At 38.1% G+C, this 23,514-nt stretch overlaps 1 protein-coding gene across 1 annotated transcript in view; it reads left to right on the top strand.

Annotated features, from left to right (window-relative positions):
- The window catches only part of LOC109003359 (alpha-glucosidase 2), a 37,058-nt gene that overhangs the window by 2,989 nt on the left and 10,555 nt on the right, over nt 1-23,514 (top strand). The window contains exons 6-16 of the mRNA XM_018981471.2: nt 1,664-1,746; nt 2,267-2,362; nt 8,830-8,998; nt 9,073-9,215; nt 9,326-9,412; nt 9,638-9,823; nt 19,094-19,261; nt 21,290-21,410; nt 21,514-21,583; nt 21,897-21,984; nt 22,080-22,200. Of these exons, the coding sequence (XP_018837016.2) occupies nt 1,664-1,746; nt 2,267-2,362; nt 8,830-8,998; nt 9,073-9,215; nt 9,326-9,412; nt 9,638-9,823; nt 19,094-19,261; nt 21,290-21,410; nt 21,514-21,583; nt 21,897-21,984; nt 22,080-22,200 (1,332 nt within the window). The remainder of the gene's footprint in view (nt 1-1,663; nt 1,747-2,266; nt 2,363-8,829; nt 8,999-9,072; nt 9,216-9,325; nt 9,413-9,637; nt 9,824-19,093; nt 19,262-21,289; nt 21,411-21,513; nt 21,584-21,896; nt 21,985-22,079; nt 22,201-23,514) is intronic.

Below are 23,514 nucleotides of genomic sequence, written 5' to 3'. Positions count from 1 at the left end.
ATTTAATTCAAACCTACGCGGTAGTTGAAATTATCATATTTAATTCAAACCTACGCGGTAGGTGAAATTATCATATTTTTTACCCAATGAACCATACATCATTACTTTTTGCCAACTATAATTTTTGGAGAGCTTTCTTGATGCAACTTGAGATGTGACCCAAGGTGAGCCATAGGTGAAATTATCATTGCAAGGGATTTACATCTCTGGCAATTCAAAATTTGAGGTTTAGTTTTCTTCAATAGAGGAGAAGGATGAAGAATGGGATTCTAATTCCTAGGTATTAAACATAGCAATTGTTTGCTAACTCTTACATCTCTGAGTGTAGCTCATGTAATTCTTGGTAGGTTTGCCTTTTCTTGTTTGACTTATAGCTCTTATTTGGTCATTAAAGGCCTTTTAACTTCTATTTTTATTTATTTGGAGCTATTCCTATATTGTTTTAGGATTTTGCTTCTTTGTAAGCAAGTATTTTGGTCTTGTAAAAATTAGAGAGAAACTCTGATGAAGGCTTTGGTGATATTCCAAGAATTCTGTTTATTGAATTGTACTTCTAGCACAAGGATATTTTTCTCAATGCTGTTATGACACATTATTTCCTTTGTGAGAACTCAGATTTACTTGGATACATGTTTCAAATCTTGAACTTGTCTATTATCACGAGCAAACAAAATTAAGGTTTGCGACAAGTTCTTATGTCAAAAGCACTGATACTGATACATGTAGAAGAAAATATATACATGAAAATCTAAGTTTTAAGGAAACTAGGATATGAAATGATGGGGATCCACAATTAATTAATTAATTTAGGCTTTGTTTGTTTTCACAGATGAGATGAGATGAATTGAGATAAAAGTTGAAAATTGAATAAAATATTGTTAGAATATATTTTTTTAATATTACTTTTATTTTGGGATTTGAAAAAGTTGAATTGTTTATTTTATTTTGTGTGAGAATTTGAAAAAATTGTAATGATTAGATGAAATGAGATGAAATGAGAATAGTTGTGAAAACAAATGAGGCCTTAGAGATATTTTATGTAAGTTTAATGTTAGTTTTATGCCACAAAAAAACAACATAAAAAGGCGTCAAAATGCTTAAAAACATATCTAGAGGCAATTTTAAAGAAATATTTGATGGCAAATTAGCATGTTCAAACTCTAGACTACAGTTAAGATGATCCAGTTGTGACCATCTCATTCCTTCATGATCATCATCATCCTTAAATAGAACGGTCTTAGCGTCTGCACATCAAGTGAAGCGCTTGCAATGGAAATCTCAAGCATCATCCCAAGTGTCCCTTCCAATATCCAACATCTTTCTCACTACTTTCTTATAGTCTTCCCTATTCCTTCATATTGTCAAAGATTAATATGCACAGGAATCAGATTGTTACTCTTTTATATGATCATGCTTGGCTTGTGTCTGAAGTTCAAAAACATTTTTAATTTCCAGAAATGTATCTGACCACGTGCAAATCTGTATCAGTATCCGATATGCGACAGATACTGGTACTTAAAAGGGTTTTCTAATATTAATGATTCTTATAGTTTCCATTATGACCATGAACTGTTTGACTACCAACCACTAACTCGTTCTTTAGACACAAAATTTACCACTTGGTAGAGAAGTATATGCTGAATAACTAATGATATGTCATCAGGATCCGTATTTATGCCCCCAAAGTGGTCGCTAGGCTATCACCAATGTCGTTGGAGCTATAACTCAGATAAAAGGGTTCTTGAGGTAGGTACTTTCTAATTATTTCTATTTATCTCAATTAAACTAGCATCTCCCTATTTTACCCTCCCTCAATTCTCCTTGCATGCATGATGCATGTGTTTATGCGTGCTTGTGGTAGTACATATTCAAATACTACTTTGGATTTTTTTGGGGAAATTTAGAAGATTGTCCATATGTTGACAAATACAATATATATAATTTTAATTTTTTGCTAAAGAGAAATCAAAATCATCATATTTCTTATTCCTGACAATAGATAAGAGTTTAGGCATGGCATGCATTCTAATGAAAAACCTAGGATTAATACACTCTCTAAAATACCTTAAGGTGGACCATATGTGTGTGGTAATTTCCGCATTTGCGTCTTCCACTTGATATTGAGCATTTAGGAACACTATTATGCTCATTTTGTATGATATGTGCTGTTTGTATATTCTCACTTGCTCTGGGAGGGGGTTATATTTTTTTTTAACATTGTATAGCTTTCTCTTTTTCCTGATCGTTGAACTTCTCGTTTTTGTAGATTGCCAATACAATGCGGGAGAAAGGCATACCTTGTGATGTCATATGGATGGATATCGATTACATGGATGGCTTTCGTTGTTTCACTTTTGACAAGGCATGTCCTCCTTAAATGGTCCCTAGTTGTTTACTTATAAAAAAAGGTCCTTTCTATGATCATTCCATGGGACATTAATTCTTGGTCATCTGAATTGAATTTTTCATAAATCATGTTGTTCTTATACTTTTACTACCTGAAAAAAAGTTTTTGGGTCAAAATACAATTTTAGTTCCTAAACAGTAGTAGGCTTCCAATTTTGGCTCTGAACTGGTGATTGTTTCAATGTAGTCCTTCAAAATATAGGAATAGTTAAGTGCTGACTTTACCCTATTTGACGCCCCTATGAGAACGACAATCGCCGATGTGAAACTAACATGGCAATATGGAAGCACAATCTGGGATATAAACAATTGTAATGCGTGAGTAATCACATTATTTTCTATTTATTTTAAATTTTTAAGATATTATATTCATTTGTATCAATATATTCTAATATGATGAGTTTCATGATTTTCTTCTATTTTTCTAATCCTAGATAGGTATCTCTCTTGTATACTTCCTGTATACATGGGTTATTCCTTTTGCAGTCTTTAAAAGAACTTCAATTACTTATCAAAGAATATATGTAATGTTAAGGCTGGATTGTAATGTGGCTAGTTTCCGTGTACTTCGGCTACATCTTTTCTATCAATAAAGTTTATTTCTTACTTATAAAAAAATGTCATCATATACAAATAAGTCCAGAAACTAACCGTAACAAGAATCTCTATAGTTACATAACATCAAATCAAGTCTACACTACCAAATACTGAACCAAATAATAATCATGAAAACATAATGCAATAATCTTAGTAAGATAAATCATTTGGCTCTCGCACACTTGTATTATCAACTCCTCAATATTTCATAAAAACTCTAGTCAATAGGATCTTGATACGTGGTATTATCTAAAAAACATAGAGAGAATTTTAATGAACCAACTTTGTAAGTTAAATTAATCCAGATTAAATCTTGGGATCTATTTAAAGAAGATCCAAAGAATATACATTCCTCATTTCATCATGCCCATGAAATTTAAGTTATGCAGAAAGTACTAAATGGATTTTAGTTCAATAAAAATAGAATAGCAAAACCATTAGGTAATAATTTACAGTATGCAACAAATCATTCTACTACTCTCAAATACTATAGTATCAATAACCTTATTCCCTAGACTTCATCACTCATGGTCATACATTCACTCCGTATGACTAGTTTGTGTGATCCCTTGTTAGCATGATGATCCCCTACTTTGGCCAATTTGTGTTACTACTATAGCCTTTAATGATAAGTTCCCTAAAACTAGGTTTTACCTTACTTCTTTCTTGCTTATCCAAAAGAATAATAATTTTACCTTAATTGGCTAATCCTCAAAACGACATAATTGTAATCGATGTCATTTTGTTTGATACCTAATCTGTTTTAAGCTTTTAATCAATAAAAAGAATGACCTCAATTACATGATAAACACATCAATTCAAGATTATTATAAGCTAACTCATCAAAATCCCCAATTTTCAGTTTATGCCAAGCCTTAAATTTTGAATTGGTGTAAAGTAATCATAACCAACCAAGTTTAACCACTAATTTACATGTTTCTAGTGTATAATTTTGAAAAAAATGTCACATGTTTCAATTTATCAAACACTAGTATTGGTAATTTTTCAACTCTTCACAATCTATTTTTTGATGAGTAATGCTAGATACAAGTCTCAAATAGACAAGCTCTGCGTAGGCCCTTTGTAAAAAAGTAGGTCCCACTAAAAATGAATATTTTTTTTTACACTTTTTCAAGGTGGGTTCACTTTTTTACAAAGCCCTACGCAGAGCTTGTCTATTTTGGGCTTGTATAGATCATCTCTCTTTTTTGATAGGTAGTCAATAATTTTTATTCATAAGAAAATGATGTATACATGAGAAGTACCTAACTAGGGTTTACAACCGAAAGTAGAAAATCATGGACAATTAGTCCATTAAAATCAATGACCCCCACCCATGAGGACTAGGTTTTAAAGAACTGACCACTTTTCAACTTTTACTTATAAAAAAAAGAACAAGGTTTTAAAGAAGAGAACTTTAAGCTTATCCATTGTCGATTTGCGATCTTCAAAGTTTCTATCATTTCTCTCCTGCCAAATGCACCAACACATACATATATGGGCCATCTTTCATATTGTTCCACTTGTGGATTGCCTTGGAGTCCTCTCTAGCTTGCTAGAAAATCCACCAGCCTACGAGGCATGGCCCATGATAATTCTATTCCCGCAAAAAAATATCCCACATGGTCCTAGCCACCACACAATGTAAAAACAGGTGATCTATTGATTCCCCATTCTTCTTACACATGCAACACTAGTCCAACACCATTACACGATGTTTCCTCAGATTGTCTGTCGTAAGAATCTTGTCTAGGGAGGCTGTCCAAACAAAACAAAAAAAATGCTTTTAGAGGAGCTTTCGTCTTCCATATATTCCTCCATGGAAAAGTGGTCATGCCTTGGCTAGTTAGAACTTGGTAGAACGATCTAACAATGAATCTACCCTTCTTGGAGGGGCTCCAATTGATCTTATCTATGGTGCCCTCAATCACCTTGATGTAAAATATAGCAAGGCAAAAAACTCTGTGATAACCTCCAACTCCCAATCTTGAGCTACCCTAATGAAACCTACATTCCATTGAGGGGAACCACTAGAAAAGACCAAGAGATCAGCTACTGAAGCATCATTTGCCCTTATAAGCTAAAAAATGCAAGGGAATGTTTCTTAGAGACTTTGTTCACCGCACCATTTGTTGTGTCATGTCAGAATTTGACTCGAGAACCATCACCCACCTCAATACGTGCATGGCTTAGGAAAGTCTCCCATCCTTTTTCTAATGTGTTTCCACGAACCCATCCCATGTGGTCCACGTACCTTATTTGAGCAATCCTCCCCAAGACTCCCCAAACTTTGAATATATAATTGACTTCTATAGGGCCCCCCTTTCTTGTTGGTACCACCACATCCATTTACCCAAAAGAGCTTGATTGAACTTTATCAAATTATGGATCCGCAATCCATCCCCAAATTTTGGTGTGCAAACAATTGATTAGTTCATTAGATGAAATTTGACCTCATCCCCTGTCCCATTCCACAAGAAATCCTGTTGCAGCTTCTCAATACGATTAGCTACCTTTGTATGGAGTGGGAACTAGGACAGAAAATAGGTTGGTAGATTTTAGAAATGGTACTTTTGATTAGAGTAAGCCTTCCTCCTTTAGACTAGTATAACCTCTTTCAAGAAGTCAATCTACGTTCCACATTTTCAATCGCGTCGTTCCAAATCGCCTCTGATTTGAAGGAAGCACCCAACGGTAGGCCAAGATATTTCATAGGTAAAGAAGATATCTTACATCCCAGGAGGCAAGCAAGATTCACCGCATCGGGGACAACCCCCACCAGCACTAATTTAGACTTTGAAAGATTCACTCCCAAACTGGAGGCAGCTTCAAAAGAAAGGAGGAGAGTCCTCAAAGATTGAATATGCCCATGATTTGCTCTACAAAAGATGAGAGTGTCATCGGCAAAAAGCAAATGAGAAATATCAATAGAGCCATAATCACCATTTCCCCCGAGAAGCCATAGAGAAGGCCACCTTCCACAAGGCCCAAAATCATCTTACTAAGAGCTTCCACGATATTGAAAAGTAATGCAAAGAGCGGATCCCCCTGTCTCAAACCACAAGAGGAGTAAAAAATCCCACTGGCAAACCATTCACCAAGATAGAGAAAAGCTAACTATAGAAATGTAATATGCTACCCAAGCACACCATTTCAGCCCAAAACCACTTCTTGCAAGTAGATAAAGCAAGAAGTTCTAGTTGACATGCTCGTAAGCTTTCTCCATGTCTAGTTTGCAAAGTAATCCAGGTTCTTTAGATTTGAGTCATCCGTCCAAGACTTAACTTGCAATTACTGCCGAATCAAGAACTTGTCTATCTTTGGCAAATGCATTTTGAGGCTTTGAAATTAACTTTTCCATCACTGTACTCAATCTATTCACCAGAATTTTGGAAAAGATCTTGTACACCCCATTCACAAGGCTAATAGGGCAGTAGTCTCTAACATCAATGAATCCCCATTTTTTTAAGGAACGAGAACTAAAAAAGTAGCATTGAGACTTTTTTCAAACATTTCATTAGCATGAAACTTCTTGAAACACTTTCATGAGATCATCCTTGATCACTTCCAACAAACTTAGAAGAAACCCATGGTAAAACCGTCAGGGCTTGGAGTCTTATCACTAGCCATGTTACAGATCACTTTGCACACTTCATCTTCTTCGAATAGCCTCTCAAACCACCCTGAACCCTGTTGGTCTAATAATTCAGAAGTTAATCCATCCATTTTCGGTCTCCATGCGTACTATTATGAGAGTAGGTGTTCGTAGTACGGTATGATGTGGTTCTTGATGACTAACTGGTCTGAGGAAACTGCACCATCTACCATCAACGCCTCAATTGCATTGTTCCCTATGCAAATTAGCCACCCAATGGAAGAATTTCGTGCACTTGTCTCCCTTCATTGGCCATAGTTCCCTTGATTTTTGTCTCCAAGAGATCTCTTCCATCAATGTTGCTCTTTCAAATTCTGTGACTACTTGACTTTTGAATTACATCCGGAAAATGTAATTCCTAATCTGGATTTATCAAAAACCTATCAATCCTTGTCCAAGATGGGTTTTTACGGCTGTTGGACCATGTGAACGATTAAAGTAATATCCATAAGCTCATGTTCGAAAATGAAGTCAGAATAACCCCTCATGGCGGGGTTAATGTGAGATGCATCCGATCTTCCACTTGGGAAGCGAGTGACATTAAAGTTCCCCCTATACATTTTGGTATCTCCCACCAATTAAGAAGCCCCACCAATTCTTCCCACAATAGCTTTCTTTCTGAATCAAGATTGGGGCCATATACTCTTGCAAATGCCCACAAGAATCCGTCTTCTATATGCTTAAAGGAGCAAGCCACAATAAACTCTCCTGCACATTCATCCATTCTCTCCACCGCCCTTTTATCATACATAGCTAAAACACCCCCGGATGTCCCTTTAGATGGCAAGTATGACCACAACCAACATGTTGACATCTCCATAAACTTCAAACTATTTCTCTGGTGACAAATTCCAAGTTGGTCTCCGGTAAACAAATTATATCACTCTTCCATTGATGAAGTAAGTTTCTAATTTAGAGCCGCTTGTTACTCTTATTCAGCCCCCTTATATTCCATGATATAATTTTTGGTTTCATAAAGAGACCGTCTTTGCCCTTCACTCGAGATGCCCCTGGTTAGAGCTCCTCTTCACAATCTACTAATGTTTTGTCAAAATCAACACTTCAGGATAATAAATCAACTAAGAAACATAACTCTATTGGTGTAATTGAAGAAATCCCCAATCTTTAAGTAGGATAGGTTGTGGGCAGCCATGAGTTTTCCAGCCGGTTTGGCCAGAATTATAGTTTTCTGCTGCTTTTTGGGGTGGCTAAGCAAAGCTTTAAGGTTAGAGAATGCTGGATAATGTATGGGTAATGCAAATCCTGCCAAAACTGTGATCTAAATAGAATATTATTGTTTAAAGACTGAAACTCCCTTATTCCTCCTTCGCCGATGATGGCTGGGTGGCCAATGGCGTTCACCTTCTCTCTTTCTCTTAAACTCTCCCCCTTTCTTTCTTTTTTTCCTTCTTTTGAATTCCCACCAGCAGATTTCTTCAAATGAGTTTAGAAGAGTGTTTGAGGTTTCTCCCTCTCTTTGTTAATGGTTATTTTGTTCTATACTCTTTGTTTTTTCTTTCTCGAGTGGGAGGATAATCGGTAATTAGAGAGAGTGGGAGGGGAGATGGGGAAGTTATCCCCATGTGCTGTATATGCAGCTTTCTTTCTTTCTTTATTTAATTACACTATCCATGTTTTTCTCCAGGTACTCAGATCAGTTTTTATTTCCTTTTTAGTTTTTTTTTTATTTTTTCAACAATTTGTGCATTTTCTATTTACAATTATCTAATCTTGATTGCGGTATATATAGGGTGTTCATGTTAGGTTCTATATGTCAATGGACAGCTTTGCTGTCCATCATCAATCTTCTTTCCTTCTATTCTTCTTTTCTTATTTTATCTTTACTTCCGTTACTTAGGCTTGTACAGAATATATAGTTTCCTTATAAGGCTAAGAATGCTAGAATCACTCGACAATTAGTTTCTTCCCATGTATAGTTCTCTTGTAAAGTTTCTATATAATATACAGATCACTCAAAGGCCATTTCATTCGGCCATTCATACATGGTATTTTGAGTTATCTTGACACTATATTGTGCTACATGCTACAACTACTGTGAACTTTTAATTACAAAAGTAAGTTCCTAGTGAGTTGGGAATGAATTAGCTATCTTGTATTAAATTCTTGACACAATTCTGGATATTGAAATAAGCAATTATGATATCTTTCAGGATCGTTTCCCAAATCCAAAGTCTTTGGTAAATGATCTTCACCAGAACGGTTTCAAAGCTATCTGGATGCTTGACCCTGGAATCAAACATGAAGAGGGTTATTTTGTCTATGACAATGGTTCCAAAAGTGATGCCTGGATTCAAAAAGCAGATGGAAGGCCTTTTGTTGGTATATATTCAATTTACACTGGTACGTCGTATTTTGATAGTTGATGTGTTACTGTATTTCCAATCTGTCTTCAGGGGAGGTATGGCCTGGGAATTGTGTTTTCCCTGACTTTACACAGTCAAAAGTTCGTTCCTGGTGGGCTAGATTAGTTAAAGATTTCATATCTAATGGTGTTGATGGCATATGGAATGATATGAATGAACCAGCTGTTTTTAAGGTAATTAAACAATTCTATCTGGTATTGACATTTTTACATTATCATTTTATACTTTTTTCTTTTAAAAAAATTGTCTAATTATTATTATTATTATTATTTTCAATTTTTAGTCTGTAACCAAAACGATGCCTGAAAGCAATATCCATAAGGGAGATGATGAGCTTGGAGGTTGTCAGAATCACTCTCATTACCACAATGTATTACTCTGTGACCCTAGCCTTGTGTTTCTTTCTTGTTACATGCTTTATTATCCCTACACTCTTCTTGACGAGCTTTTGCTGTCAACATGCTTTGAAAATAATCTCTGGGCATGGATGATATATACTAGTTGAGTTTGCTTTGGTCCTGAAAGATCCATTATTGGAAATTGACTTGCATAATATATCATGAAGTTTCCTCATTTATTGTTTTACCCATTCTAGGTGTATGGCATGCTGATGGCAAGATCAACATATGAAGGCATGAAGTTAGCAAATGAAAATAAGCGACCTTTTGTTCTCACCAGAGCTGGATTTACTGGTAGCCAAAGGTACGCTGCAACCTGGACGGGAGATAACCTTTCAAATTGGGACCACCTTCACATGAGTATCTCCATGGTACTTCAATTGGTAAGTATTTTTCTGACTCCACTTTGCCAGAAGCAAAATTGGAGGTTTTTGCTTTTGTTCGTTTGATTCTCTTGTTATTTATGGTTTTGGCTTTCCTTCCAACTCTCTACAAATCTTTTCTTTATCCCATGGCTCTGTGGAGAACCTTGGAGCTGTCTCTATGGTGGTCATGTGAAGCCAAACTAGGAGTCTAGGGCTAAAGCGGTTCTTAATTAGCGCCAGTAGTTTGTAGGTGTTTTTTTTATGAGCAGGGATCTGGAATTTCACTGGAAGTCCAGTATAAAATTTTCCTTCCAGGGCTATTTTCTTAAGCCATCCAATAGCCCTTCCGATCAGTTTTGAAAGGAACCATCTTAGTTTTTTCTTTTTCCTTTTCCTGTTTGGTGGTAAAGTATTCAAGAAATGTTAAATCCTAGGGACATCCTCCAAATGTAAAATAGTCTGCAACAGAAGCAATATTTTTGCTGAAGATTTAGGGAGATGTCTTCTCTTTCTGAGTTTGAAATATCCTTGGGGATAGTTCTTCCAGTCTCTACATGGGGTATTGATTTTCTCACATAAACTGCACTGCATCCTTTCTGAGAAGGAACAATGAAAAAAAATTATGTTCTCCATGTGTGTATTGCACAAAGAGCAACAATTTCTAGAGATGATCTCACGAGTCAAAAGTTGATCCTTAATGAGCCTCTCCTGATGGCCAGCTATAGAATCATGGCTTGTTTCTTTTGATGAATGAGAAATTTTATTGAGACAAGTAGCAAGACAAAGCCAATTATGCAGGAAGTATACAAAAAGTGAATCTAGTTACAAGTCAGGAACTAGAAAAAGAAAGAAGGAAATCATGGACACTTGTTCCATTAAACACAATAGCTGAAGCCTATTGAAATAAGGTATTAAACGTCTAAGTTCATCCACCGAGTGTTCCTTATTATCAAAGCATCGACCACTCTCCGCCCAAATACACCACACAAGGCATAGAAGGATCATATTTCAAACAGCAGCAATTTGCAAATTACCCCTTTAACCTCTCCAGCAAACAAAAAGATCCACCACTCTCCTAGGCATCACCCAAGCCATGCCACTCCTATTAAACACTTCATACCATAACACCCTAGTCACCTCACAATGTAATACTAAATGATCCACCAATTCACCGGCTTTCTTATACAAAAAGCACCAATCCAAAACAATTAATCCATGCTTCCCGAAATTGTTCAATGTCAAAATCTTCCCTAAAGAAGCAGACCAGCCAAAGAACGCAACCTTTGAAGGCACCTTACTCTTCCAAACACTCTTCCAAGGAAAGGAATGTACCCCATTTGGCCTTGACAACAACTTGTACAAAGAAGGAACTGAAAACTTCTTATTACCATTATGCCTCCTAACCATCTTATCACTCTCATCCCGCCCAAGATGTGTAGCATACAATAAGGCAAACAATTCAGAAACAGCCTCTATTTCCCAATCATTAACGGCTCTAGAAAATCGAACATTCCAATGGGATGAACCACTAGAACAGTCCAAAATCTCAGCCACTGAAGCATCCGAATTCTGAAAAATATGAAGAGATCTAGAAAAACAGCACTAAGAACCCTACCACCTCACCATTGATCATGCCAAAAACGAAGTCAGGAACTATCACCAACCACAAAAAAAACCTGTTTACAAAATCATCCCAACCACTCCTAATACTTTTCCACGCCCCCACACCATGAGTACCTGGTACCTCATTAGAACTCCATCCCCCCCCCCCCCCCCCAAAAGCACTCCCATATTTTGAATCAATCACGGCCCTCCACAAGGATTCGCAATCCTGATGATACCTCCATAACCATTTCTCAAGTAATGCTTTATTAAAGATACTCAACTTTCTAATAACGTTTTCAATGGTGGTGGGGGGCGTTTAACGGCGAGGTTACTATTTGACTGGAACTGTATAATGGGATTCCAGAATCAGATAGTTATAGAAGCAAAAGCTTTTGAGTTCTTGAGGGATGGAAAATATTTGCTCATCGCGGAGAGGAGCTGGAGAGTTGTGAAGGAAATAAGGCTGGGGAGGTCCACAACATTCTGGTTTGCCAAAGCCTTAGAGGACTGTTTGAGGGGAGGAGGAAAAGTGTTCTATTCGGCTCATCGTGAGGGAAACAAAGGGTTCATTGCGTAGAGATGCTCTAACTCACGCGGTGGTTACATGGCTTTAGTGGAGTATGGAGGTGGTGGTAGAAGAAATTTCATCTTCATTCCAAAGGAGAGAGATGACAAGGGATGGAGGAAGATGGTGGATACACTGAGGGAGGCTGGTAGAGAGGGTGGCTTTGTAGCTAGCAATAGAGGAGGGGCAGCCCAAGTGCCATCAGGAGGAGATGGTGGTAGTGAACCAACCCAATAGGCGATCGTACAGAGAGGTCCTCCAGCAGAAGGAGGGAAGGTCTGACATGCCTATTAGTCTGAAAGGAGGTGCTGTGCAGAGGCAATATGGTGGTGGCAGCTGTGTTGTTAGCTTGAAAGAGGATGGCATGTACTCTGCTCTGCTGGAAATGAAAAAGCAGATTGATTTTCTCCAGGAGAGGATTGAACGTGTTTTAAGTTGTGTAGAGTAAAAGGTATGGGATCTGATGGGCCAGATATTAGGCCCGAGGAAAACATTACACTCAATTAGGATCCAGTGGGTAAAGGAAATGCTAAAATGGATTTGGGCCGATGTAATGGGCCTCAAACCGTGGGCCAAATCAAACTTACAACAGGGGCGGGCCCTGGTCACGTTTGGAGAAGACGGGGCGCTGGTGAAGCAGGCCCATCAACCGGTGAGACCTAAACCAAGCCATCAGAGGTGGTTTCGATGGTTGCGAAGGGTACGCCGGCGACACCTGAGTTGGATTCCGACAGCATCTACACTGAGCAACGTGTGGTGGTACCACGTGAGTTGGATTCTCGCACGTTGGTGCCCTCTGGAGTGAAAGATGTCATCATGGATGGCTTTCCAGCTAGGGGGTGGCACAAACTCGTGCGCCAAAGCATTTTGGGATGCTTTCCCTTGTCAAGATAACTGAAAATACGATGTATGAATAGCCGAATCAATTGGCCTTTGAGTGATCTGTATATTATATAGAAACTTTACAAGAGAACTATACATGGGAAGAAACTAATTGTCGAGTGATTCTAGCATTCTTAGTCTTATAAGGAAACTATATATTCTGTACAAGCCTAAGTAACAGAAGTAAAGATAAAATAAGGAAAGAAGAATAGAAGGAAAGAAGATTGATGATGGACAGCAAAGCTGTCCATTGACAGCCCCCCTCAAATTGATGCGGGTTGATCAACAAGCATCAATTTGCCACTTAAGAAACAATGTCGAAGGTGAGTGAGAGCTTTGGTGAAGATATCAGCAATTTGTAGTTCAGTGGAAACATGTGGGAGTGTGATAACACGAGCTTCAAATGCTTCACGGATAGAGTGACAGTCGACTTCAATATGCTTCGTGCGCTCATGATAGACAGGATTGGCCGTGATTTGAATGGTACTCGTATTATCACCATGTAGAGGTGTAGGATCGATCTCAGAAAAATCTAGCTCAGCAAGCAAACCTCGAAGCCAAATAATTTCGGAACAAGCAAGAGACATTGCCCGATGCTCAGATTCTGTAGATGACTTAGAGACTCTGTCTTGCTTCTTACTCTTCCAGGAGATCAATGCATTACCTAAGAACACACACCAACCAGTAATGGATCGACGTGTATCAGCACAACCGGCCCAATCAGCGTCGCTATAAGCAATAAGTCGAGGAGAATTGCCTGTAGGAAAGAATAAGCCACGGGCAGAAGTGCCCTGAACATAGCGTATGATCCTACGGACAGTAGCCAAATGAAGATGACGTGGGATCTGAAGAAACTGGCTGACTTGTTGTACTGCAAAGAAAATGTCGGGTCTAGTAATGGTGAGATAGACAAGACTACCCACCAACTTCCGGTATAAACTGGGATCAGCAAGTAAATCACCCTCCTCTTTGCAAAGCTTGACATTCAATTCCATGGGAGTATCAATAGAAGTGGCCTCCTGTAGGCCAGCTGTAACCACCAGGTCACTAGCATACTTATGTTGATTGAGTGAAATACCAGATGAACTACGATGCACCTCGAGACCAAGAAAATATGTGAGAGACTCAAGGTCTTTCATATGAAATGACTCAGAGAGATGAGTCTTGAGCTGGCCAAGTAAAATAGAATCGGAACCAGTAATCACAATATCATTAACATAAACCAAAAGAATAACAATACCCTCGTTTGATTTCTGAAGAAACAAGGAAGTGTCATACTTGCTCTGCTTGAATGAGAATTGTAATAAAGCGGTTCGAATTTATCAAACCAGGCCCTTGGAGCTTGTTTAAGACCATAAAGAGAGCGACGAAGCTTACACACATGCGAAGTCGAAGGAGAAAACAATCCCGGTGATGGTTTCATATAAATACACTCTTTAAGATCCCCGTGAAGAAAAACATTCTTGACATCCATCTGATGTAGTGGCCAATCATTGGAAGCAGCAAGAGCTAGAATCGTACGAACAGTAGTCATCTTAGCCATAGGAGCAAAGGTCTCTTCATAATTGACACCATATTCCTGATTATTCCCAAGAGCAACAAGCTGAGCTTTGTAACGATCCAAACTTCCATCAGATTGAACCTTGACTGAGTAAACCTATTTGCAACCCAGAGGAACAATTGTTGGAGGACATGGCTCAATGTCCCAGATATGATTGGCCTCTAGAGCGGCAATTTCTTCTTGCATAGCTTGTTGCCAACAGTCATGCTTGGCAGCTTGTGAGTAGCATGTGGGAATATCAAAATTGGATAATGCAACAGTAAGAGCTGAAATAGAGGGCCCAGAAGGAAAACCATACCTATCCGGAGGTACAGACACTCAAGAAAAGCGTCGTACCAAGGGCTCTGGAGGTGCTGCAACTGACTGGTTCTGAAGCATGTTAGGATCAGATATCGGATGAGCCATGGGAAGAGACTGTGGGCAGGAGCGTCTTGTATACACAATATCTGGTTTAAAGCGAGAGTTGACTTGAGGAAGATTTGAGGATTGCTGCTCAAAGGAGGGGAGGACCACAGTGGAAGGAGAGGGCACATAAGACACAGGAAAGAAATGTTGATTTTCAAAGAAAATAACATTCCTAGAAATGTGTGTGCGATGTAAAGTAGGATCATAGCAAACAAATCCCTTTTGACACACATTATATCCCAAGAATGCACATCTAACAGATTGAGCAGATAATTTATGTTGCTCATGAGGAGGTAAATGAACAAAGCATACACAACCAAATGTACGGAGATTATCATAACTAAGTTGCTTACCAAATAAGCGGAAATAGGGAGACTCCATGTGTAAGACTTGGAAAGGTAAACGATTAATCAAATGAGTAGCAGTTTTCAGAGCCTCGACCTAGAACATGGATGGAACAGAGGACTCTAACAAGAGAGTACGTACCACGTCAAGAAGAGTGCGATTTTTGCGTTCGGCTACTCCATTCTGTTGGGGAGTAGCGGGATATGAACGTTGATGAATAATACCTTTAGAAGCCAAAAAAGCCTGAAACTCATTAGACAAATATTCACCACCAGAATTTGTGCGTAATGTCTTAATAGTCGCAAAAAATTGATTGTCAACATACGCTAAAAACTTAGTGAAAGTACGAAAAACCTCAGATTTAGAATGAAGAAAATAAATCCAAGTAAATCTGCTATGATCATCAATGAAAGTCACATAGTATTTAAATTTCTCATGTGAACTAACGGGGGAAGGTCCCCAAACATCACTATGAATAAGATCAAAGCAGTGAGAAGCTCTACTAGCATGCAAAGGAAAGGGAAGAGTTTTGCTTTTACCAAGTTTACAAGAATCACACTCGAGATAAAGATGAACGTTCTTTATTACCAAGAAAACCAGAATTCAATACATGAGATAGGATCTGAGTATTGGGATGGCCTAAACGACGATGCTACACCATACTCAGATTAGGAATATTATTACAAGCAAAAGACGTAATAGAAGAAACTGGAAAAAGTGCTGGAACAGGTAAAAATAGTGGAAACAAACGCCCCACTTTAGGTCCCTTCACGATCGGCTTCCCCGTTACCTGATCCTGCACAACACAACCATCACCAGAAAAATTAACAGCGCAATTTTTATCCACTAATTGACCAACAGAAATAAAATTCGTGGAAAGTTGAGGAGCAAGAAACACATCAGTAAATGTAGAAGAGGCATCTCCGACAGCAGTTATTGGTAAAGAACTACCATTGGCAGTTTGAATAGCAGATTGACCAGCATAGGGCCGAACATGACACAGAGCAATGGGCATATTTGTCATGTGATTAGAAGCTCCCGAGTCTACGTACCAGAGTTTAGTAAAATGTTTACCTTGAAACCCCATCGCAGATAATGCTGAAATTAGCATTTGTTGCACCATTTCAGGGGTGCAATAAGTTGCTGCAGGAGGTGCAAGATCAGAGGAAACACCTGAGGAAGAGTCATGTGCTGCAGAAGTCGCTGCGGGAGAAACAGACACAGAAGTCTGAAATGCTTGAGCCTGACGATTTTGGGGGCGGATACGACATTCTTTGATAATATGACCATTTTTCTTACAATAAGAACAATATTTTTTAGGACAATTGGCAGCAATATGCCCATATGCCTTGCAGCAGAAACACTGCAAATTTTTAGAAGTCATAGGTGATCCTTGTCCTTGGGCAGCATAAGCCACAGTTGCCGTCTCAGAACTACCATGAGATTGCTTTAGAATAGCTTGAGTACTAAGACGTTCTTCACGAAGTAACTCACCAAAACAAATATCTAGAGAGGGAACAGGAGATCTATTCAGCAGAGAAGAGCGAACAGATTCATATTCTGGGCGTAGTTTCATCAGAAACTGATCACGCCGGCTAGTCGCATGAAGCTTCTGAATAGTCGAAAGTGCGGCAACAGGAACATCCGCTATAACCAAATCAGTATATTCATGCCAAAGAGTCAAAAATGCCGAGTAGTAGTCTTGGATGGAAAGACTACCATGTTGAAACATGGCAATCGCATGTTTCAACTGAAAGCGACGAGCATCATTATCTTGATGATAAACCTTTTTCAAGTAATTCCACATGAATTGAGCGGAGCGATGAGCCCGCAAGTTGGTGACAATATGTGGCTCCACCGAACCAAGAAGCCAAGACATGATCCGAGCATCAAGCACATCCCAAGAAGGAGTAGACACGACATCTTTGGATTTTTCAGTATTGGATGTTTGTGCAACATCCTTGCCATCAATATGGCCCCAAAGGTCTTTTCCCTTGAGGAAAAGTTCAAACTGAAAAGCCCAAGTAGAATAATTTTTGCCTGTAAATTTGACACAGGTGCAGAATCCATTGCAAATAAATGGAATCCGAGGCAAAACAAAATATCGAGAATAAAATTAAAGGACCCAATAGATTACTTTCTGCCGACATATGTGAGAAGCCAAAAAAATAATACCAAGCCGAAAAAAAAAAATGTGCCGAAACCACCCAATCCAGAACCTTAAACAGAGAACTCAGAAATGGAAAAGAAATACCCAGACCTTAAACAGAGGCTGCCGAAAAACACCACTCCAGAAGAGGAGCTTGTCGATGGAGGGAGAAGATGCCGAAAATGCCCACAACTGAGACAGAACTTGCCGACAAGGCTACCCCAGAAACAGATTGCCGAAAAAAATACAAAGCGCTTTTGTCTGTCGTGATACGCGAGAAATCAAATAAGCCGAGAGATGCTGCTGAGACTCAGACAACGCCGACACACGAAACCGAGACCAAATACGATGCACGCAGGCAACAACGAAACCGAGAGAGAAAAAAAATTCAACCGGCTCTTGATACCATGTCAAGATAACTGAAAATACGATGTATGAATAGCCGAATCAATTGGCCTTTGAGTGATCTGTATATTATATAGAAACTTTACAAGAGAACTATACATGGGAAGAAACTAATTGTCGAGTGATTCTAGCATTCTTAGCCTTATAAGGAAACTATATATTCTGTACAAGCCTAAGTAACGGAAGTAAAGATAAAATAAGGAAAGAAGAATAGAAGGAAAGAAGATTGATGATGGATAGCAAAGCTGTCCATTGACATCCCTCACCACAACGGTGAATTCGGCAACGATGGTGGAGCAGATCCTACCGTTGCGTGTAGAGGAAGAAGGTTTAGTTATGGCTCTGAAAATTCTTTTCCTTGAGTCCTGCACACAGAAACTCCCAATACTTAACATGGAACCAACACCTTCCCAGTTGGAGGTGTCATCGACTGTGTTTGAGCTTCATGAGGTGTTATCGGAAGGAGACGTGAGGAGTGTGGATTTCGTGGAAGATAGCCTCGTAGAGCTACAACAAAGCTTACCGAGGTTAGTGAGGATGTGCTTTTGGTTCCTGAAACACAGGAGATTACCCTTCCTTCTGTTAATGTTGAGATCAACGGGGGTACTGTGGTTGAATGGGAAGGATGTAACCTGATTGGAAGGGAGGGAGATGGTGGGGATAGGGAGCCATTCCCATTGAAATTACCAAATGAGTTTGAGATCTTTGATTGGGTACTCAAAATGGTAAAGGACATTCAACATATGGTGGGAATGGAGTGTGTGGGTTACGAAGAGCAATTTATGGCCCTTCTCGTAGCCATTGAGATGAGCCATTCTTAGTCCAAGAAAGCTGGTTCCAAGAAACAGAGGGAGCTTAAGAGACTTAATTGGTCTTTGAATTAGGGTAGTTCAAGTCGAGATAGGTCCAAAGGGAAGGGTACTGCTATTTCTTTATGAAGCCAAAAATTGTATTGCGGAATGTCCAAAGGGAAGGGTATTGCAAACAGTGTCCCTCTTTTCTGAAAACAATTGCCCCCTTTTCGTTCATTTAGGTTGCGTTTGGATAGTGAGGTGATCTCAGATATTTTGTGAATAGTAGTGAAAAAGTAATGAAAAATTAATGATAGAATATTGAATAGTAGTGAAAAATAGGTGAAAAGTAATAATAAAATAATGAATAGTAGTGGAGATTGTGAACTGTCTGAATTCTAACATTAGATATTTGTATGAATTCTTCCCTCACTTTGTTCAGTTTTGGAGATTGTGAACTGTTTTGCTTTTACGGAATAGTTTCTCTAGAGATGCACTTTCATACTCAATTTTTTTGACAGGACACTTCTAATTTCTTTTCAACATGGAACTTCTAATTTTGGTTTTGGTTTGTGTTCAGGGACTTAGTGGTCAGCCACTTTCGGGACCTGATGTTGGTGGGTTCGCTGGAAATGCAACACCCATGCTTTTTGGAAGGTGGATGGGCGTAGGCGCTATGTTTCCTTTTTGCCGTGGGCATTCTGAAACTGGCACCATTGACCATGAACCCTGGTCTTTTGGGGAAGAGGTTTGTCCTCCTTTAGTACTACAACAATTACATTATACTGGTTTCTAACTTGTGGTTTGTATGTGATGAGCATTTTAAGTTATTGATGATTGGAGCACTTAACTGTGCCACTTTGATTAGTTGCAGATGTATAATTCTTTTTAGAAATGGACCTGTGATAATTTATATATATAATTCATTCCCTATAAGTTTATGTCAACTGGCTGTCCTAGTGTTTCTTATTTTCACATTTGAAAGGATCATCGTGAAATGAATAAAATATGGGTGAGGCTGGAATCCAATGTCGTGTATGCTTTCTTGCTGTATATGTTTCTATAATTGTTTGATTGAGAGGTTAGCCTATTTTTCATCATCTCAAAGAAACAAAGTGAGCCATATCTATACAGCATCTTCATTGAATGATAATACTCTTGGATACTCCCCAATATGTTCCCCCGTTTTCATCGACAAACCCAAAATGTTAGAATGATATTGATAAGTGAGAAAACATACGTAGCAAGATTGGATACTCCTGGTCTTTATGCTAACACCTCAAGCATCTTTATTAGAGTGTTGACCTTAATTAAATGTAGGATAGTTATGTTACACGCTTTTACTGCTGTATAAAGGATGCCTTTGTAATTTAGTTATTGTAAGTCATACTTAAAACTGCAGAAAGTTAAGAATATGATAACTAAGTTAATTCGTGAAAACTAAGAGAATTCCTTGGTTGGTTTCAATTTCATTTAGTTGCAGCAGAATTCCTAAAATCACTTCCTTCGTAAGTAACTACCTAAATATACGATAGAAGTTCTGAAACTTTTGTGTTAATTACATATGAATTATAAATAATCTATTTTTTTAAAAAAACCATTTTTGTCTGTTATATGGTATCCTTCTTTGTTACTCCTATCCCTTTCTCCTCTAAATAATGGCTGATGTTAAACTATCACTTGTGATAAAAAATTTATGCTAGCTTTCCATCTAACATTACCATCCTTTATCCAGAGTTGGAACTGGGTATGCTATAAAAGATCTGACACTGAAGAAAGCTGATTTTTAATGAAAGGATAATTTCTAACAATCTTCCATTTAAAGATATAACTCATATCCATGTGCTTCATACCCATTTTAATCTGTTGGTTAACATAAAATGTTCTCTTTACCATGGAATACATTAAAGTAATATTTTTTTTTTTATCAGTGGAATACATTAAAATAATATAATACTGCTTATAATCACATCCATTGACTGCCTAAGCCAAAGTCTCAAGTAGAATAGTAATGATATTTGTGTAAAGTGAAATGTAACAAGCAAAACATTACCCTATTGTAATTGAGTAAGGCACCAACCATCCCAGTCCCTTAATGCCTGCATGAAATTTTCATTTCATATGGATTTGACTAATCAGTTTACATCCTAGAAAGAGTATCAGCGGATTTTCATAGGAAAAAAGTAAGACTTTTCATATTATAGGATTATTTGGTCCCTCTTGAACTAATATGTTGCCCCCTTCCTATATTTTAGCTTTTTGTTTTCTGCCACATCACAACTTTATTTTACAAAGATAAGTAATTATGTTGAAGAAAGAGGCGGCTAGAGTATTTGTAATGGGGGGTATGAAAAAGAAGACCAAATATTTTTGTGATGAGTACTTCTAGTAGGGTACCATAGCCCTATCAGATTAGAAAAATCTTGTGTACTTACCTCTCTATATTCAATATATCATAGAAAATTAAAGAGATATTTTTCGCATTTTCTGCCATATGAAGTGTGAATTGTGGAATTTTCATCCCATTGAAGTCTATTTAATACTCTGAGGATGATTACAATTGTTTTATCATGCTACAGTTGTCCACCTGAGTTTCTAGTGCGCAAGTGTTGTACTAAAATATAGAGAGCTTATATCATTTCGTACCCTAAAAGTGGAAATGACTCATTCCAGTCTTATGTATACTCAGAAATTACCGATTGCCCCTGTCCAATTTCTGTATCGTTCTTTATCTGTTTTGCCTACAATTAGTTGGAACTTACTCCAGTTTTATTAGTGTGAAGAAGTTTGCCGCCTGGCATTGAAAAGGCGCTACCGCCTTATACCGTACATATACACTCTCTTCTATATGGCTCATACAGTGGGTACTCCAGTGGCAATGCCTACTTTTTTCGCTGGTGGGTACTCATGTTGTTACCTAGTCAAATTCCGTGAGATGGATTTTAAGAATATTATTACATATTACACATGTTTGTAAATGTATATTGATTGCTTTTGCAGATACAAAAGATCCCAGCTTAAGGAAGCTTGAAAATTCTTTTCTTTTGGGTTCAGTTTTAGTATATGCAAGGTTCTCATCCTATTCCTCCCCAATTTGGTCTTACTGAAAGTCCATAGATTGTTATGACTCCAGTGTTTCTTCTCTTTCATGTAGCTTTATTCCACTTTGCGCAATAGGCATTATTTGCGTCACTGGGAAAAGTAAAATAAAAAGTTTTTACTTTTTTTTTTTTTTGAAAATCATAACTCTCTTTATCTTGAATGTGTAATTTGTAACCCTTTACAGAATAAAGATCTCTCCTTCCCTCTCTCTCTCTCTCATCATATATAAATCTTGTACTTGACCCATAAAATTTTTATTAACAACCTTGCCATTTGATTAGCACGATGCGTGATCAAGGGCTGGATAAATTGGACTGGACAATACCCAATGGAACTTGGCTGCGCTTTGACTTTGATGACTCTCATCCAGTATCTATTCCTACATCTTTGTTTTGACAGTTAATGTTTATGGATTTTAATGTTTTGTATGCTCTCTGTCCCTTTAATTTATTTGTGGACTTCAGGATTTGCCAGCTTTATATTTACAAGGTGGATCAATTATACCTTCTGGTCCTCCTCATCAACATGTTGGTGCAGCTAGTCCTTCAGATGACTTGACACTTCTTGTGGCTTTAGATGAACATGGTAAGTTTATTGCATTCAGCTTTTCTGGAATAGACTTGAATTTTACGCTTAGCGATGCATATAAATTTGGTGCGCCATAGGTTCTCTTTCTCTCTCTCACTCATTCACAAACACACACACAACTTATCCCCACCTGAATCTGACATCTTCGACGGTGGGACTCATGCATTTCTGCAGGTCCCATCCTTATGGGATAAGGAGAGGGTTTTAATTTAATCAGAGGATGTAGCCTTGAGTGAATATTGCGTTTCAAGTCGCTTGGGTGAAGTCTTAGGGCTGGTTTGGTTATACAAAATCAAACTATCTCATCTCATCTCATATAACCATTACAACTTTCCCTAACCCTCACACAAAATATAATAAACAATTCAACTTTTTCAAATCCCAAAACAAAAATAATATTAATTATATTATAACAATATTTTATTCAACTTTCAACAAAACATCTCATCTCATTTCATCTTAACTGCGTAACCAAACAAGGCCTTAAGGTTTTTGGGCTCTCAACGGAGGAAGGAGTTTATTTTATTTCAGAGATGATGAGTAGAGAGATAACAAGGTTTGTATATGTGCAGCAAAATCAGCGTAGGTTGGTGGCATGGTGGAAGTTGTGATACAGGCGTAAGGGAAGCCAGAGTTTGTGAAATCCTCCTGTGTTAGAACAAGATCATAGCTCATCCATTGTTGCTCTAATGCTCATGGTACATTGGGATGGGATAGCTACTTTGTTTAGTTACATAAAGCCTCTGGTTTTTTTTTTCCTCCATTTATTCATCTGTAACGAGTTTCATTGCAGCCACGCCTTCCTCAATTATCAATGGGGAATGTTGATACCAAGGATCGAGAAGGTTGGCTGGGTATTGAAAATTACAGAGGGATCTTCCTGTAGGGGTGTAAGTGTGGGGGAGAGCACAAATTTCACTTAGTGAATTGGTCCAAGGTGCACTCCCCAATATGGCAAGTTGCGGAGAAGTAGTTATGGAATTATGCCAATAAAAAGGAAATCCATTTGGAGGATGGTAGTTCAAATGGAATATGGCAAGCTGTTTGAATCTTTTCTAGTTGGTTGGGTTATGCCTGACATGTGGAGGATCTTTCATGTGTTAAGGATATAGTTTGGCAACCACCAAGGTGAAACTTTGTGGAAAATGATCCCTATTTGTCTAATATGGTGCATTTGGAGGGAGAGTAATGACCAAAGCGTTGAGGATATTAAGAAAATTGTGGAATAGTTGAAAGGATTTCTTTTTTAGAACTCCATTGGATGACTGCAAATTTATATTCTTCCAGGCTTCCAGCTTTAGTTTCTAGGCT

This window comes from Juglans regia, chromosome 2 (assembly GCF_001411555.2).
Source record: "Juglans regia cultivar Chandler chromosome 2, Walnut 2.0, whole genome shotgun sequence".
NCBI classification, from domain to species: Eukaryota; Viridiplantae; Streptophyta; class Magnoliopsida; order Fagales; family Juglandaceae; genus Juglans; species Juglans regia.
The sequence above is the reverse complement of the archived record's forward strand: the minus strand, read 5'-3'. Positions and strand labels throughout refer to the sequence as shown.